This window comes from Natator depressus, chromosome 5 (assembly GCF_965152275.1).
Source record: "Natator depressus isolate rNatDep1 chromosome 5, rNatDep2.hap1, whole genome shotgun sequence".
NCBI lineage: Eukaryota > Metazoa > Chordata > Testudines > Cheloniidae > Natator > Natator depressus.
The window spans coordinates 27,143,439-27,162,798 of NC_134238.1; the positions used below are offsets into that span (position 1 = coordinate 27,143,439).

The window sequence follows — 19,360 nt, forward strand, 5'->3', positions numbered from 1 at the left end:
AATGACATTTTCAAAAGATCACAAATGACACAGCCAAGGCTGACTGTTCATCTCTGAAGACTTAGTCACCTTCTATACCCATCTGATCACTACTATGGCAGAATAAACTGCATATATAAATGCATGAAGGTACTGAATAGATTATTTCAATGCCTTTTAAAAAGACAGACTCTCACACAGATCCTTGAGCAAAGCATCTTCCATGAAAAGGGTCATCCTCTTTGGCACATCTGCCTATGGATTTTCAGAAAATATCGTCATTCTTCCTAGAGAGGGCTTATAGATTTTTTTATGGAGTTTGCTGGGTGTGAATTTTATATCTAAAAATGTTTATTCTTCCTTAGTCATGTCCTGGACTAGGAGGACTTCCTGACTTGGAACTGGAGTACTTGTGGCACCTTAGAGACTAACAAATTTATTTGCACATAAGCTTTTGTGGGCTACATGCTCATATAAATTTGTTAGTCTCTAAGGTGCCACAAGTACTCCTGTTCTTTTTGCGGATACAGACTAACACGGCTGCTACTCTGAAACCTGACTTGGAATTGTATAACAAAATGCACTAGACATGCACCTCTTGAGACCTGTATTAAAATTTGATTTGGTAAAGAAATGAAACTTAATTTGGACATTACAGTCTCCACATCACAAAGCAAGCAAACAATCTGACATGAATTCTAATATGCTCAGAAAGAGGATAATGAAAGTGTTATAATTCACAACAAAAAGGAGTATTAACAGAAATGTACTCAGTAGCACTGACTGAAGCATTCAGTTCCATCTGAGAAAACTCATCATTTAGGAGAAGAAAGTTGCAACATGGTCAGTTTTTCTGAAAGAAACTGAACAAATCCCCACAAAATTTAAGGCAACGTTTTCTGATCTGATTTGATTTTTCTTTGGATCTACTGAGTTCTCAATATCAGAAGTTCACCTACACTGAATGGCAAAACAATTAGGTTGACTGGAAGAGCCAGCCGCATTTTTGTTGTTTCTGCTACCCAGGCTGAATCAACGGCAAGTTAGCAGTGTGTGTGCAGAAAAGAAGGGATTTAATAAATATAAACAAAAATATTTTTATTCTAAGACATGGTGATAAGATCGAGGCAGATTCCTTTAGAAAGTTTATCTAAAAGTTGCCTTAGTTGCCAAGAGGATGATACTGCAAAAAACTGTTAAGTCTCTCTTCAGGGAATTTAGTAAACTATTATAGAAACAGGTGAAATCCTGGCCCCACTTATATAAAAGGAAGTTTTGCCATTGTCTTCAGTAGGGCCAAAATTCCATCCCAAGAGTTTCTGCAAGCCTTTATGAGAGCTACATTTCAAAATATTCTTATTTTACTTTACATTCGTGATTAATGCAGCATGAGTTCTGAGCCTTACCTAGAAATGATGTTCTAGTTTATTATTTCCTGAGTTTCTCTTTCCTATTTCCATAAAACTGTTTTATACTTGTATGATTTTACGTAGTGTGTGTTATGGAATATTAAAATATTAAAAAATAAGAACTACAAAATACCTGAATTGGGTTTTACAACGACTTAAGGTTGTTTTCTTTCATTTAATTCAAAACAGCTACTTTAAATGTATATTGTTTAAAGTGTCCAAATATTGCTCAGAAATAATTTACAGAATACTTACCATATTATGATGTCATCATAGGTAAAACCTAATTTTTCTTCAGTGTGGCCAGTATTACAAAGAAGCTGCAAGCAAAACAAAATATTCATGTTTGATAATGCTTTAAAACTCTGATTTATTCTTTAATGCTTAAAAATATTGCCGGAGATTTTCAAAGCAATGTAGAGTATTTAGCACTTCTTCCATGAAAATTAACAGATGATGTGTCAATCTCAGAGTGATTTAAAAATCTCAACCATTACTTTTATATAGAATATTTCATTCATTTAACAGCGGACATACCGAGCCCTTCTGCAAAGCTGTACAGAAACAGTGTAGCATGAGAGTCAACAGAATTGCCTCCCAGTCAATTATTGGACTACTCAGTCGTACAAGCACTACTTCTAAAGCTGTTTCCCCGATCTTCTTGAAACACTGATCAGATGAACCACTGCATGCACTAGTTGGGTGACTGGTCAAGAAGCCTGAAGATGGCTAATCTGAACTACAGTCAAAGCACTTTCTTTTAAAGATCTGCACTCAGAGGGTTCTTTAAGCAAAGAGAAACAGACAGTCCATTTCCATGTTTTGTAACAGCAGCACAGACTTTCGGACCAAAATTTTCAGAAGCAGCCACTGATTTTGCGTGTCCAATATAATACATCTTTGGCTTGATATTCAGAGGTGCTGAACTCCCATAGCTCTTCAGAATCAATAGCAAATGAGGCCCACAGTGTCAAGTTGAGTACCCAAAAAGGGAGGCAATCTATAATTAGCGTCCGCTTTTGAATGGTTTGGTTTTATATATGACTTTCCAGCAACAGATTGGTAAGTACAGTTACCATACCATATCTGGGCCTAAAACCAGACATAGGTGTCAAGAAAAAGGTCTAGAAAGTGTTACTTCTCCACAATCTTCCCTAAAGAAGGAAGACTGGAAATAAGATAATGGGTAAAAACCTCAACATCTAGTTTTGTCTTCTTGAGTGGGATCTGACAATTCCTTTTAAAAAAAGTGCTGACTTTTTGCCTTTCCACTAACAAACTCCTCTAATAATGGCCTCACCACCCCATGATACAATTAGACTATTCAAGTACAATATAAATCCCACTCAGACTGGAGCTCAACCTTTTTCCAAGCACTTCTAGAACCTCAGTGAATAACACTGGTTGAAACAGAACAGATTTTGCATATGCCCCCTCTGTCCTGACATCAGAGGCTGACAGAATCTAAATCAGAATGATCTTACTAATGTACACCAAAACCTCTCACAATGAGAAACTCAACAGGAAAGGTGTATACCGACCTCAAAATAGCAATCTTTAATATTTGCTTAAGATTCTTACTATATTTTTGGCTCAGTATTCATAGAATGCATCCGATGAAGTGAGCTGTAGCTCACGAAAGCTTATGCTCAAATAAATTGGTTAGTCTCTAAGGTGCCACAAGTACTCCTTTTCTTTTTGCGAATACAGACTAACACAGCTGCTACTCTGAAACCTATTCAGAGTGTGTGTTTAGTGCCATCAATAATACACAAATTCATAACAATGTAATATTTAAAATTTAGTATCCAATATACTTACTGTTCAATGTACTAAGCCAAAATATTTAATGTGTGTTCTGTACTGTCCCTACCTCTGTCACTCAGACTCCTGTAATCAGTGGAGCGCAAATCATTTAGATAGGATTCTATTTTTAAAAACCAAATTTTGCTGCCGATAAACTAGATTTAAATGATTTTTTAGGTATACTTCCTGCAAAAAGTGTGACCCTTCTAGGTTTTATGTTGTGACTCTTAGTCCTTTCAATGTTTAGGCCATTTAAATTTAAAAACCACTTCACAAATACATGTAATTAGATGTAAGTACATCTTGCTTAATGGATTTTTTTCTATATTGTGAGAAAACAAAAAACAAACACAGTTGTACGTTGAACTCCAACACCATTAAAAAGGAGCAGACCAGACAGTAAAACTTGATCTAGAATGGCTACATTTTGCTTCAAAACTAGTCTGAAATATTTGGGATTATGTATTTGCCTTAAAAATAAGTACACACATTGTTACAGGGTAATTTCAATAAATTTACAAATATAAAGGCCTAATTTTTCTCCTTGTTTCTAAATTGTAGTGAGCTCAACACCAGACATCTGCATGCATTAACTGGTTATGACAGTGTGTCACATCCTGGTATTAATCTATTTTTGTGACACCACCTCATGTTGAATTGCCTATGGCCACTTTAGCATTTCTATTGATGTCTTATGAAGTGTAAAAATTGGTTGACAAAACGGTGTGAGGAAATACTTGCTAAAAAGTGGTTTTTTGTTGTATTCCAGACAAGTGAGTCAATACTTGTTTAGGTACATCATTTTAGGAAAAATTATTCACGCCCTCTCCCCCCAAATGTAAATATCTGTGAAACAAGAAAGTTATACTTTCATAGAACTTTCTTCAGGAGCCTTAACAAGCATTTTCACTCTTTGAAAAATCTGAGTGATAATTTAAGTATGAAAAAAACATCTTTCCAAAGAGCAAAAATTTTCCCTACGGGAGTAGAGAGATTTCTTTTTTTCCTGTATAAGAAGGAGTGAGAACTAGAAAACAATGTCAGACAACAGTAGTATTGGCAGGTCTGAAAGCGTGGGTAATTCTGCAAAGGATAAGAGAAAGATGAGTTTTTCCAGTATCATGCACCAGGATTAAGATTACACTACTGGCCTGTAAATTACTTTAAAATGGGATTAGTTATAAATTACAAAGTAATATCTCTTTGAAAGGAAGCTGGAAGACTGTCCACCATGTCAAAGTTGGTGAATCATAACAAAATAATTTTAGATACATCAGATATCTGCAAGATTCTTCTCTATAGTATATTTTTAGTGCTTTGTACAGTCCATTCTCCAATAAAGTTCCTTTTAGAAAATATTCAAATTCAATATATTGAAACTTATTCCTGAAGAAAGGGAGGCTTAATCTAACCCTGATTTGCAAGGAAAAATTCATATCTTAATCTGATTACACACATGGTTCCATAATTCTGTTTCTATCCTAATAGTTTTAATGTGAATTGGAGAGCAAAAAAGAATACACAGATACAGAATTCACACTAATATAAGAGCCAGACGTTAACTATAACTAGTGGGTATATGCCATGTAATATGCTATAGAAGTAAAATGTAACATTGGAATTTTCTCTCATTAAACCAACAGATAGCATTCTATTGTTTTTAAAAACTGGTCAAAAAAGAAACCTCGTCTGACTGCAATGGTTTCAGTTTTCCAACAGCGTAGAAGAACACATGCCTTCCAGCACTCCCAAACCCCACCAGTCCTCATTGAGTTCCCTCTGTTCCCACTATTACAATAGTGGAAACAACTCTCCAGGGATCTGAGAACAGCCTTTTAAAGACTTCATCTCCATGGACAGTAGGAGCATCAAAACCATACTATCACAGCCTACAATACCCTGACAACATCTTCAGAGTTCTTCACTGCTCTCATCAGGTCTTCTCACTTCTTCTGTGAGGTCTCCAGACAACTTCTCAGCTAAAAATACATTCAATAATTTCCTAATATTACTTTTCCATGCAAGCCATTGCCATTAACTGGGCCATCTGCATTGTTGTTCGATTTAGTTCACTAACTCCCTGTTGCCAAGCCTATTTAATGATGTCACCTATACTTATGATTTTGTCCCTTATTTCTCTTCCCTTTGATCATTTTTACCCCTTCATCTTTGACTTTGCCGTATATCTCCTCCTCTCACTATTTTTCTACTTTCATTACTCTAGTTACTTCATTTCCACAACACAATTGTATTATGGAGGGAGAAGAAACAGAGGAGAGGGGAAATTAAAACAATGGTCTAGAACAGTGGTGGGCAACCTGCGGCCCGTCAGGGTAATCCACTGGTGGGCCGTGAGACGGTGTTTACATTGACCATCCGCAGGCACGGCTTCCCACAGCTCCCATTGGCCGGGAACGGCAAACCACGGCCACTGAGAGCTGCGGGCAGCCATGCCTGCAGATGGGCTACTTCCTATTGAACCACCAAGATGGGCTCATAGCCACAATGATCTTATTGATGAAACCTTCACCCTTCCTCTCTGTCCTACCATTTTCTGTCATGTTTAAAATCAGATTTTAAGAAATTCAGTGCAAGGTCTTGGTCTTTTTATTTGTCCTGTAAAGTGCCAGGCACTGTTACAAATAGGAATATTAAAAATTATGCTTGCTATAAGGAAGGCAAGGTAAAGATCTTAATGTTTAAAAAAAAAGAAACTTAACATAAGGAGGAAGTAAAATGGATTGCATATGTGAAGGAGAAAAAATTTAAGGTATTTGATATTACAAGCATTTTGTTCACTTTCCATAAGACATAAGACTTCATTTTTGTTGAGTAATGGTGATGTGCTCAAATAAGCCATTTGTAAATGTTTCTAATCTGGTTCATTAAAAAAAATGCTGTTCACAGTATACACAAATACAATGACAACACTGGAAACTCAAATCTTCCAGAACATTGTCTTCAACTAAATAAGAGAATAAGTGTCTTTACAATGCCTCCCTTCCCTCCCTAATTACTTAAATGAAGAATGAAGTTCATATCTGGAATAATTTAAATGGTATGTTATGCAAAGCATATTAAAAAATATTATTTTTATGTTCATTCTTCTCCCCCTTCAACACCCCCCTCAAGTTGGAATGTTGAGGAAGGACTGATACAGGGGATAAAATGGATAAACCTTTAGATTTTTTACTTCAGTTCAACTATTGTTCAAATACAAAATCATTTCTATTGAGAGATTGGAGTCTAATAAACATTTTTCTAACACTAACGCTTAGTGAACTTCATTAATATAAAAGTTACAATAAAATGTAAAAATCAATAAAGATTATACATACAAATAAATGCCTCTGCACAACAAGCATTCTTGATGGCAGTTTCACCAAGACCAAAGACCACATAGGTTTGGGGAATAAGCTATCATTTTACCCTCTACAGGCGGTTCTGTCTCATCAGGGTTGAAACACTGGCATGAAAATGTAGACTATTACACTGACTCGTGATTTATCTTAGTGGTTTCTCAAACTTTTGTTCACAGAACATTTGTCCTTTTTGGTCCAGAAAACAGCATAAGAACCCAGGCGTAGGGAACTCGGAAGTTGCTAGGAGGAGGTCTCTCTTCATGAATGATCAAAATGGTCCCTTCTGGCCTTGGGATCTGAAAGTGATGGTAAGCCACTCCTGAATCTCTTAGGATATGTCTAAACTTCCAAAATAAAAACAAAGCCACATACACACATGGCAGAGCATCTCAAAGCCCATGTCAACTGACTTGGCTTTGCAGGGCTCACACTATGAAACTAAAAATAGTGATGTAGACATTCCTGCTCAGGCTGTGGATGGGTGAGGTTCTGTAGCCTGCTATGTGCAAACTAGAATCAGGTCAGACTAGAATTCTTATGGTCCCTTCTGGCCTTAAAAAAAAAAAAATCTATGACTCTGTACTGCTATATTAAGCCCCGTGGTGTGAGCCCTGCAAGCCCAAACTCAGTTGACCCAGGCTCTGAGACCCTGCTGTGGATTTTTTTTTTTTTAAAACACACAGTGTAGACATACTCACAGAGGGTTTAAGATTACAAGTCTTCTTAATTTGGCACCTTTCACTAATGCTAGTTTACATATTTCAAAAGCCCACAAAATAAGACTGTAGAAATTCAGTCCTTCACAAATTAACACAGCTGTTCTCCAGTTATGGTCCACAGAACACTGGTGATCCATGAAGCACTTGCTGATCACGTGGTTGTGGTTCCTCTATGTTTGCTGATGCTAAATTGTGTAAAAATCAGTTAAAAATACATTAGTTTTCTAATATTACTTTTTCATGCAAGCAATCACTACAGTTGCCACAAGTGTTATGGAATCAAATGAGGAGGGAAGTGCTCCACACTATCACAAATGGGAGGGGCAGAGGGTCCACAAGATTCTCAGTATTAAAGCCCATATATCTATAAATATAAAAAACATTTGGTAACTTTTGTACATCTGTACTCCTATTGTATATAATGGAGAAGAGGTTGCAATTTAATCTGAAAGTTTTATTAGTAAACAAAACCCTCTTAATTACATTAAGTTTTAGAACAAATCTCCAATCTATTAATTTGCCAATTTCTTCTCATTTCACCTTCATATGCCTTAAGTACATCAATCTATTTGTACAGAATGCTAAACTCTTGTTAAGAATAGATACACTGATCAGAAGGACTTTTGACCTCCACATTTAACAATCAACATGCACTTCATTTCATATATCTATAAGTTCAGAATACAAAACTGTCCTCTCCATTCCAATATTTGGCTTAGATACTCATGTAGTTTACTAAAATGGAAATGGGCTAGTATACCTTTTAAATTCCTGGAATTAATACAAGCTGTCAAGGTTCCTCCCCCACTCTGAACTCTAGGTTACAGATGTGGGGACCTGCATGAAAACCTCCTAAGCTTACTTTTACCAGCTTAGGTTAAAACTTTCCCAAGGTACAAATTAATTTTATCCTTTGTCCTTGGAATATCCACTGCCACCACCAAACTCTAACTGGGTTTACTGGGAAACGTAGTTTGGACACGTCTTTCCCCCCAAAATCCTCCCAACCCTTGCACCCCACTTCCTGGGAAAGGTTTGGTAAAAATCCTCACCAATTTGCATAGGTGACCACAGACCCAAACCCTTGGATCTGAGAACAATGAAAAAGCATTCTGTTTTCTTACAAGAAGACTTTTAATAGAAATAGAAGTAAAGGAATCACCTCTGTAAAATCAGGATGGTAGATACCTTACAGGGTAATTAGATTCAAAACAGAGAATCCCTCTAGGCAAAACCTTGAGTTACAAAAAAGACACACAGACAGAAATAGTCATTCTATTCAGCATAGTTCTTTTCTCAGCCATTTAAAGAAATCATAATCTAACACATACCTAGCTAGATTACTTACTAAAAGTTCTAAGACTCCATTCCTGTTCTATCCCCGGCAAAAGCAGCGTACCGACAGACACAGACCCTTTTTTTCTCTCCCTCCTCCCAGCTTTTTAAAGTATCTTGTCTCCTCATTGGTCATTTTGGTCAGGTGCCAGCGAGGTTACCTTTAGCTTCTTAACCCTTTACAGGTGAGAGGATTTTTCCTCTGGCCAGGAGGGATTTTAAAGGGGTTTACCCTTCCCTTTATATTTATGACACAAGCATACCAAGAGAATTAGTTTGTAAGTTTTAACATTAATACACCTTTGCTGCCTGTCACTCACTCTTATTTACTGGCTATAATTCAGTTCTGAAATTCACATATTTCAACACAACAGCAAATCAAAAAGAAAAATAGAACAGATTCCTGGAATGGTTAATTAGCACAAAAATGTTACGCTAGGCCACATAGTGGCTTTTTATCCCACATATTTCAATGAAGATCTTTTCGTGCTTACTGTCACCCATGAGTTGTTCATGTTACTGGGATGAGTCATAGCAATTCTAGCACCATAGAAGCATGACTTAGAAACAGCAGCTCAAAACAGCAAAACCACAGAAGGCCCACAGCATATACAAAATTGAATATATAGTCTACTAACTGTAATGAATAGGTAATACATTAGTGAGATACAGAATAACATAGAATTAAATAATAATGAAAGGCCTTGTGACATGCCCTAAAGATGGCCACAGAATCTAGATCTGAACTAGTCTATTCCGAAAAAAGAAAAGGAGTACTTGTGGCACCTTAGAGACTAACAAATTTATTTGAGCAAAAGCTTTCGTGAGATACAGCTCATTTCATCGGATGCATTCTGCAGCTCACTTCATCGGATGCATTTGAAATGCATCCGATGAAATGAGCTGTAGCTCACGAAAGCTTATGCGCAAATAAATTTGTTAGTCTCTAAGGTGCCACAAGTACTCCTTTTCTTTTTGCGAATATAGACTAACACGGCTGCTACTCTGAAATCTATTCTGAAAGTTTGTTACACAGCTGAATCTCTGACAGAACGTCATTGCGGGCTCTTTCATGTTTCATCATAGCCTTTCTGAACTACCTTGTATCACAGTAACGTAGCTGTCATGGTGGGTCACGCAGTCAGTCGATGAATGCACGTGTTAACACAACAACTTGAAAAGGCAATGGCGGCAGACTAGAAGCCAATGCAAGGACCAAAGGCACAGCCTATCCTGTTGAGCTGTCAGGTTACTATGTATTGCATGAACTGAAGGTTCTGCCTTACACTTCCCCATTCTGCCCTTGCTACAGTGAATTTCAGCAAATATATGGACCACTGTGGCTGGATTCTCATCTAGCAGGAAGGGGCAAAGTTTCTAGTAAATTGGAAGGCAACAATATGGAAGGGAAGGTGAAAACAGCTTTGACAACATTTCACCAGAAAGAGCCCCCACAACTTTCCTGACTTGCTTACGATCTCTTTTCATTCTCTTCTAGAACAAAATGTTGCAGTCAAAGTCATTTCTGCTCCTATTTCTTTCTACTCTCTCACGCCGTTCATTCACCTAATCCACATGCCTTCTTCCTTTTCCACCCCAAAGCCTGCAACAGCTTTCCTTGTGCAATCAGACCTCTCCACATTAAAATCCCTCCTGTGAACATGCTTCTGTAAAGCCCTAAGATGATGTTCACTGCTCTACTTTAACATATCCAACTGCTACTGGCACAGCACATATAAATTTTCATCTGAACTAGCTCACAACATCCTTAGTACAAGGAGCATGTCATCTTTACATATAAAATTCCAAAGTTAGTACTCAAAATCAGTAGTAATTATGATCTTTACAAAACAGGAGAAATGCACGGAACAAGAAAAATGAAATGTCTTTTCTGTTACACAAGCCTAGTGAACTGCTTCATGAAAAAGTCAGTTTAATTTTTGCCACCATCATGTGCTCTTATGAAGAAAATTTTTTTCAAGCCTATTAGTAGCATTTTAATTATAATAGCAAAAATTCATAGAACCTGCAAAATTAATTCTTCATACCTGCAAACTCTCACTCTCAAGAGAACTGGACTTGTAATTCTTATAATAAGCAATCTGAAAAAAGTCAGAGCCAATATTCTAAATAGCTATTAGACAAATATATTTAACTGCAGCATGTGAGTCTTTTTAAATTAAAATAAAATCCTCAGATTTGGCAGAAATATTACCCCACTGTTACCAAACCTACATTTGGTAAAACTGAACCAAGGGATCTTTGTTCATGCAGAAGTCAGATAAATTAATTTGGACTTTTCCTGCCAGAACTCATGTCTGATGTTATGATTTCTAGCCATTCTGGGACATTTGAATGTGTTAGCTTCAGATTTATTTTCTTTAAAAAGGAATGGTTTTGAACAGAATTTATTGCACAAAATAGGTCTACTTTTTTTTTGAATGTATGTATTTACATTCCAGGAATTTTCAAACAAAATCCTTTAGGATTTTGTTGGTCTGGAGTAGCTATACTCATTACTTTATCTACTGAAGTGATGTCAGAAGGTAGGCACGATTGTGACACATGCACATGCTTAAGAGATCATATCACCAGTTCCCTCTGCCCTCACCTTAAAAGGACCTTTTAACTCTTAGGATATAGTCCTCAATAAATAATGGCATTTCAACCATCAAATCAGCAAGGGTTACCATAGAAAACATATCTATAAATAGGATAATTTTGAAAATGTTACATTTTTTCATGACATACTTAATTTTACCTAATGATGATGACTAGCAACCCACAAAAACATGAATGCTTATATACTGCTGGCCCTCTGACTGAACATTTGCTTGCTTTTCCATTATTAAGGCTACAATTCTGTCACAGAGGTTGCGGAAGTCACAGAATCTGTGACTTCCAAAGATCTCCGTGACTTCAGCCCCAGAGGCTGGGCGCTGCAGGGTCCTGTCGCCTCCCGCACCGGCAGGGCGCTGTGAGGTACCCCTGCTGCCTGAAGCAGCAGGCCCCCAAGCTCTGAGCCTCCATGGGCAGCAGAGGTACCCCAGAGCCCCCCGGCTGCAGCGGCAGCAGGGGGACCTCCGCAAGCCCCCGGCTGCCACTGAGGGGGACCCCACACAGCTCCCCACTGCAGCAGCGGCAGGGGGATCCCTGCAGCTCTCCATTGCCAGGGAGGGGGTAGGGGGACCCTGCAACTTCCCACCATCATGGGGCTCGGGGGACTCTGGAGCTCTGAACCCTCAGAGATGATGGGAGCCCCGGCGCTCCCAGCCACCTTACAGCTGCCCAGCCCATTCCCATTTTATCATGGATATTTTTAGTAAAAGTCAGGGACAGGTCACGGGCTTCCATGAATTTTTCTTTATTGCTCGTGACCAGTCCGTGACTTTTACTAAAAATATCCATGACAAAAATCTTAGCCTTACCCTAAAGAGGACCCACCCATCTTTGATCCCTTCTGTGATCACAGAAGGTCTGTAAGGTTCCCAACTTCTTGCTGGCTAATATTGAAACCATGTTAAACTTTATGAATTTCCTGGGTTTCTCCCCATCCCAATGGTATTTGGGAAGGAAATGACAAGTGGTTTATATACCAGCATTTGCTCTACTTTTACAATTGTAATCCAGTGGAAAATATCCACTGGATTCCAAGTATATAATTCAGAAGCCATTTATAGAAGCCTAAATTATAAAAATTATTAAATTTATTCACATGAACTTTTTTACCTCATATTTGCCTACTGTGAGGTTTCTTGCCTGTTTCAAGCCTAAGAGTAGAATATAAATAATGAACAGCAAAAAAATCTTTCACAGGATATTATAAAAACCTCTTTCCAAGAGACAGAATTTTATTTAAAAAACAAATTTAAAAAAACATTTATTTCCACTTGCATTTCCTATCAAACCACTCACTAAGGAAAATCACCTATCCAGCTTACAAACATTACAATCTAGATCAATCTAATATCTTAACTCCAAAACATAATACTCAAACGCACTCAGACTCCTTAGGTCCGTAACAAACTCCTTTTCAATATCAGCATACAACCACCAACAGCTCATACATCTTTTAATTCCTCAAAAAACACAGATGTAAAATCTTATCTCTGTCATCAGCAAGATTAAGAAACATGCTTGTGGCAGAAAAATCTATAACGTATTATCAAGAAAGAAATATAAAAGGTCAGAGTTAAGTTGTGCAAGAAAATTTTTTTGAGGATTTGGAGGGTACATCTTCAGTGAAATCTGCCTACAAGTCTAACCTTTCCCATTTTACTCTCCTTTGTGCCTCCATTACTACTAATATTGGGGGATGGGCAGCCTTGCAGGCAAATTTGCCTAACATGCACAGCTTGTGTCTCCTAGCCCCCTCCCTCCAACCTTTTTCCAACTCTTATGGTATGTCTACACTTAAAACGCTACAGCAGAGCAGCTGTACCGTTTCAATGTAGACACTACCTATGGTGATGGGAGGAATTCTCCCATCGGCGTAGGTAATCCACCTCTCTGAGAGCTTGTCTACACTGGCAAGTTTTGTCACCAAAAACTGACTTTTGGCGACAAAACAGCAAGACCATACGCACTACAATGGGACTTTTGTTGTGAAAAAGGCCCAGTTTTGGCGACAAAAAACTTCCACCCCATGAGAGACTTTAGTCTTTCCCCCTCCCTTTATTGTCAACAAAGAGCCAGTGTAGACACTGCTGATTGTTTTGTCAACAGAATTGGCTTCCGCCAGTATCCCACAATGCCTACCCTGATTGCTTTGCTCAGTGTTTTGATCTCTGCTGCCCTGCAGGCATGCGCCCCTCCCCTTTCAAAGCTCTGAGAAGTATCTGTGTGCTGCTCCATTTGCAAATCATTGGAATGCTCCTGTTCTGCCCTGCACTAGGAACACAGCAGCAGGCAGACTGCTGCTGCAAGGGGAGGGGGACAGACTGCTGTGCTGCTTTGCCATTCTTCAGCATGGAGAGCTCACAGAGCTACTCATGATGCTGCTCTCAGCAGCTGAGGGGGCTGTGGGAGAACTCTGAGAAGAAAGGCATCTAGGACAATACCATGTCTCTATCAATAGCCTGCAGTTGGAATGATAGCCTGGCGTAAAACTGTAGAAGGGACAGGGATGGCTTGGGAGTGGAGTAGAGATGTTTATGAGAGAAGTGGTGCTGTGGAGCTGGGAAAGTTGAGCAGTAGCATCATGAAAGAAAGTGGTTGACAACGGAAGTACACGATGGCCACTGGGACATCTGTAAGCTCTTGATCACTAAGGCTTTGTCTACACTGGAAACTGAATGACAGTTCAGGTTGCCTGGAGGTATCTCGTGTACTTCCAGAAAGTCAAGTTCAGCAAAACTCAAAACTTCTAAAAGCAAGAAATACAGAATTGAGGTAAAGGCCAATGCAACCTTAATTTTGACTTCCTTGAGCTACAGGAATAATCTCCGTGCACTTCAGCTGCACTCACTGTATAAGATGTAGCTGTGTTGAATGATGCAGGAATTAGATGGAGCAACTCTGCTGAGTTCTGATTGTTATACAAGGTGATGGGGGGGGGGGGGAATATGACTCCACCCTTCACCTCACTCCCGTGCATGATTAAAGGAAAGAGGTGCACAGGTACTTTCAAAGATCTAGTATGCCTCCTTTCAGCACTGTGTTGCGTAGGTTGCATTAGTAGCAGGGCTTCTTCTTGCAATGGGGCTTCCCAACAGTTAGTTACAATATAAGTGTGGACTATGGGCTTAATGAAAAGTAAGTGAAATTTAGCAGTAAGTGGTATTGCGTGCATAAGGTGAAGGGGTTGCAAAATTTAAACAGATGTGAGGGTTTTTTCTGAGTAAGGCTAAGCGCTTGAGTGTTGAGCAGGTAGAGGTAGCTCCTGTTCAGTACAGCACAAAGGCAGAGTGCAGGTATGTGCGTTATGGGCATACTGGGCCATCTTTCAAACAGAGCAGAGTTAAGATTTTGTGGAACTGCACTTTAGCTCTATTCCATAGTTTTCAGCCTTTAAGATTTGCTGAACTCAACTTTCTGGAAGAGCATGAGATAACACAGAGTTAATGTTGTCCATTGGTAATCAAGTATGTCAGTGAATTTCCTTCTTTTGTCAATTGGCTCCCGCAAAGAGTGCCATATATAGCTGGGGTAAATGTCCAGGGACTGAGACAATTGTGGATGGGGACAGGAGAAGGGTGTTGGTAGAATGTGTTTATCTTAAAAATAAATAGTCCCCCCACCCCCCACCTCCAGGGGGCTTTATCTCAGAAATCCCTTGGTAAAATGACCCCAAATGCAGACCACCAATCCTACCCTGCATACCACATTTCAAGATATTCTGAGAAGCCATGTGGATTTCAGAGCACTTAGAAGAGTCTAAGCTTTAAAACAGAAAGTTGATTTTAACCTTTAACTGGAGATCTGCTATAATCACAGAATCGTAGAACTAGAAGGGACCTCAAGAAGTCATCTAGTCCAGTCCCCTGCACTCAAGGCAGGGCTAAGTTATCATCTAGACCATCCCAGACAGGTGTTTGCCTAACCTGCTCTTAAAAATCTCCAATGACAGAGAGTCTACAACCTTCCTAGACAATTTATTCCAGTGCTTAACCACCCTGACAGTTAGGAAGCTTTTCCTAGTGTCCAACCTAAACAACCACTGCTGCAATTTAATTCCATTGCTTCTTATCCTATCCTCAGAAGTTGAGGAGAACAATTTTTCTCCCTTCTTCTTGTAACAATCTTTTAAGTACTTGAAAACTATTTTCCACATTTAATTTTCCACATTAAACAAACCCACTTTAAAAAAAAACAAAAAACACTTTCCTCCATCATCATGTTTTTTAGACCTTTAATAATTTTTATTGCTCTTCTCTGGACTTTCTTCAATTTGTCCACATCTTTCCTGAAATGTGGTTCCCAGAACTGGACACAATATGTCACTAGATGCCTACTAAACTCAGAGCAGAGCGGAAGAATTACTTCTCGCGTCTTGCTTATAACACTCCTGCTAATGCATCCCAGAATGATGTCTGCTTTTTTTTTTTGCAACAATGTTACACTGTTGACTCATATTTAGCTTTTGATCCACTAGGATCCCTGGATCCTTTTCCACAGTACTCCTTTCTGGGCAGTCATTTCCCATATTGTATGTGTGCAACTGATTTTTCCTTCCTAATTGGAGTACTTTGTATTTGTCCTTGTTGAATTTCATCCTATTTATTTCAGACCATTTCTCCAATTTGTCCAGATCATTTTGAATTGTAATCCTATGCTTCAAAGTACTTGTAATCTCTCCCAGTTTGGTATCACTTGCAAACTTTATAAGAGTACTCTCTTTGCCATTATCTAAATCATTAAGATATTGAACAGAAGTGGACCCACAACTGATCCCTGCAGGACCCCACTTGATATGCCCTTCCAGCTGGACTGTGAACCACAGCTAACTACTCTCTAGGAATAGTTTTCCATCCACTTATGCACCCCACCTAACACTAGCTTCATCTAGGTTGTATTTCCCTTGTTTGTTTATGAGAAGACCATGTGAGACAGTATCAAAAAGCCTTACTATAGTCAAGATACACCACATCTACCACTTTCCCCCCTCCCTATCCACAAGGCTTGTTGCCCTGTCAGAGAAAGCTATTATTTTTGGGGAACACGATTTGTAATGAAGACTTGTGCCAAAGAGGATTTTTTTCCTCGTTTAATTTTAAAATTTCAACAGAATTCTGTGATCAAAGCACCATGATAATGCAGAGTGAGTGAGTGTAGTTTTGATTTGCAGTAACTGTGGTGGTTTAAGCTAAAAGATGCTAAACACACATACAAAAACACCCTTTCGGGGCTAAAGTTCAAAACAGATTGATTTAATTGTTTTTCCTAGAAGAGTTATTAAACTATTTTATTCAAAATGTTTCAGAAAATTCAGTTGTCCTCTCAACAGTGTTTGTGGTAAACTAACACTGGAGTCACTACTAATTTCATAATACTGACACACTATGGATCAAATGACTGATTATCCTGCACACTTACACATGGCTTTAGCATCCAGCCAATCAAATGAGAAATTTGGCACATTTTCTTAACTGTGAGGGTGACTCATTAGAACAAACCACAAATAGAATGGTCAGAATCCGAATCTCTTGGATGTCTTAAAATCAAGACTGAATACCTTCCTGGAATAAATGTTTTAGCCAAACTCAAGTTATGGGGCTCAATATAGGGTAACTGGGTGAAATGTAAGGCTTGGGATATAGAGGCCACACTAGATGATATAATGGTCCCTTCTGGCCTTAAACTTTATGAATCTATGAATTATCAGTTGCCTAAAGAAATAAGGATCTCCTGTGAAGAAGAATATGAAAACATACTTTGGCTACAGAATTAAGCATGTAAATACTTTGTTTGTGCTTTGTTAGATCCATTTGGGATATCCTCATGAGGATGACATGACCTTTCATAGTTTAATCCACAAGTGTTGATTACTCCTGGGGGCATTCTGTGCCTAAAAAATTCTGCACACGATATTTTAAAATTCTGCAAATTTTATTTGTCAACATACTATATAATCGTGCCAGTTTCAATTATTTTGGTAATTTATTTTCAAAATACCAGTCAGCAAGTATATCTGTAACAATACAGAGACACACAAAAATTACCCCAGGAGAAGAGAGTTAAAGAAACCCCTATGACAACCCAGTTCCTATTTCTCTGCCCCCTTTCTCCCCTCCCTAAGCCAAGCTGCGGGGCCCCCCTCAGCCAATAGCTTTTCAGGTCCTTCTAAATACATCTTTATTTTGTGCTACACCGATTATATGAATTGGCTGCACTTCTGTACAGTGTGCCAAGTACATACTTACATAAGATTTAGTTCTGCAAACATGCACAAAGTTTCATAATTTAAAATAATTTTTAAGCTCCTTTGGAGAAGTTACTTCATATAATGGATTCCAAATTATGTTTACTCGTGAAAATATATCTTATTTTCCTTAGCATGGAAGTGTCAAACTAGCGTATGAAAATCAAGCTCACTTGCTTCTGCTTCATGTACTGCCTCTAACAGAAAATATGTTCTTAATGTAGAATCATTATGAGGAGGAATGATGGCTGTAAGTTGAAGGAAACCAAAAAGTCTCTTATGGGTAAATCCATAGATAAATTCCTAAGTAGAAGCAACTTTTTAACCCGAAAGCTGTGTAAAGATACAAGACCGTGTGCTCTTCAATTTAGACGCACTTTGATCTAAACAAGAATCCCTCCCCCCTCCAAAAAAAAAAAAGAAAAAGAAAAAGAAACGTTAACCTAAGATGCCAACAGCACTCTGGACTCACTTTAAAATGTTCCAATTTTTCCCCAAAGCAAAGAGACTTTCCAAATCTGGCAGTCCACTTTTGAATATAAAAAACGGGTATCTAGAGGAAAACTTAGAAGCAGTTACTGGATCAGCAACTACTGATCTAATTACTACTACTTACTGCTAGCTACTAATTACTGAAACAAACGGTTGTATTTAGACTAGGTTTCTACATTCTTGGCTTAAGGTCATATCATAAAACATAGTATATATCTTTTAGGACGGGATGGGCAAACTTTTTGGCCCGAGGGCCACATCGGCATAGCGAAACTGTATGGAGGTCCAGGTAAGGAAGACTGTGCCTCCCCAAACAGCCTGGCCCCCGCCCCCTATCCAACCCCCCTGTTCCCCATCCCCTAACACCTCCCCCCCGCAGAACCTCTGCCCCATCCAACCTCTCCCTGCTCCCTTACTGCCACAACCCCTATCCACACCCCCACCCCTAACTGCCCCCCTGGAACCCCACCCCCTATCCAACCCCCCTACTCCCTGTCCCCTGACTGCCCTCAGGACCCCCCGCCCCACCACCACCACCGCATTACCATGCTGCTCAGAGCAGCAGGAGCTCGCAGCCCCGCTGCCCAGCAGAAGCGCGCTTCCCGGTAGGAGTGGCGGGCCAGAGTGCTGGTGGCACAGCACGCTGAGGGGGAGGGGCCAGGGACTAACCTCCCCAGCCAGGAGCTCAGGGGCCAGGCAGGACGGTCGGCCGTAGTTTGCCCACCTCTGTTTTAGGAGATATGTTGAATGTTGTACTATTGATGCAGCAGAAGTAAATGCAATACATTCTAGAGCATAGGACATAATTTAGGGAAAGCAAACAGAAGGAAGACAAGATGGTGGGAGCACTTCCATTTACATTAGTTTACTTAAATAAAGAATCCAATTGTATCTGAAATCCCTGCTTAAATTAAAAACCCATTTAAATCCTGACTCCCTACTTGTATCAAATTCCACTACTGCTTCATAGAGAGTTCACATTCAATTAGTCATATGTACTCCTGTCTCTTTCTGAAATACAGCTGAACAGAGGAGAAATTTAGCCAAAAAGTAACTGTTTGATGGCATACACAAGGAAACTGTAAAAGGAATATATAAACAGAAGCAAACGGGAAAAAATATTGATTCCCTGTTTTGGAAATAAAGGTAAGCCTCATCTCATCCTATTCACTGACTCTTTGAACATAAAATGGTCAATATGACCAGAAGTCACCTGTTCCAGGAAGAGATAATGAAGTATTAAAATAGAAAATCATTTTTACTGTACATCTAAAATATACCACATTTACTCCTTCATTTTTCCTTATTAAAGAAAAATGAAAAATAAAACCAGAAGATAGGAAAGCATAATGAATTAAAGAGTAAACATCTAGTATCTCTAAATATTCTGGGACCACT

The 19,360-nt window shown here is 38.9% G+C and overlaps 1 protein-coding gene across 1 annotated transcript in view; it reads right to left on the bottom strand.

Moving 5' to 3' along the window:
• Positions 1-19,360, bottom strand: part of RICTOR (RPTOR independent companion of MTOR complex 2) — a 173,487-nt gene that overhangs the window by 110,610 nt on the left and 43,517 nt on the right. Inside the window, exon 4 of the mRNA XM_074952498.1 lies at positions 1,644-1,708. Coding sequence (XP_074808599.1) covers positions 1,644-1,708 — 65 coding nt within the window. The remainder of the gene's footprint in view (positions 1-1,643; positions 1,709-19,360) is intronic.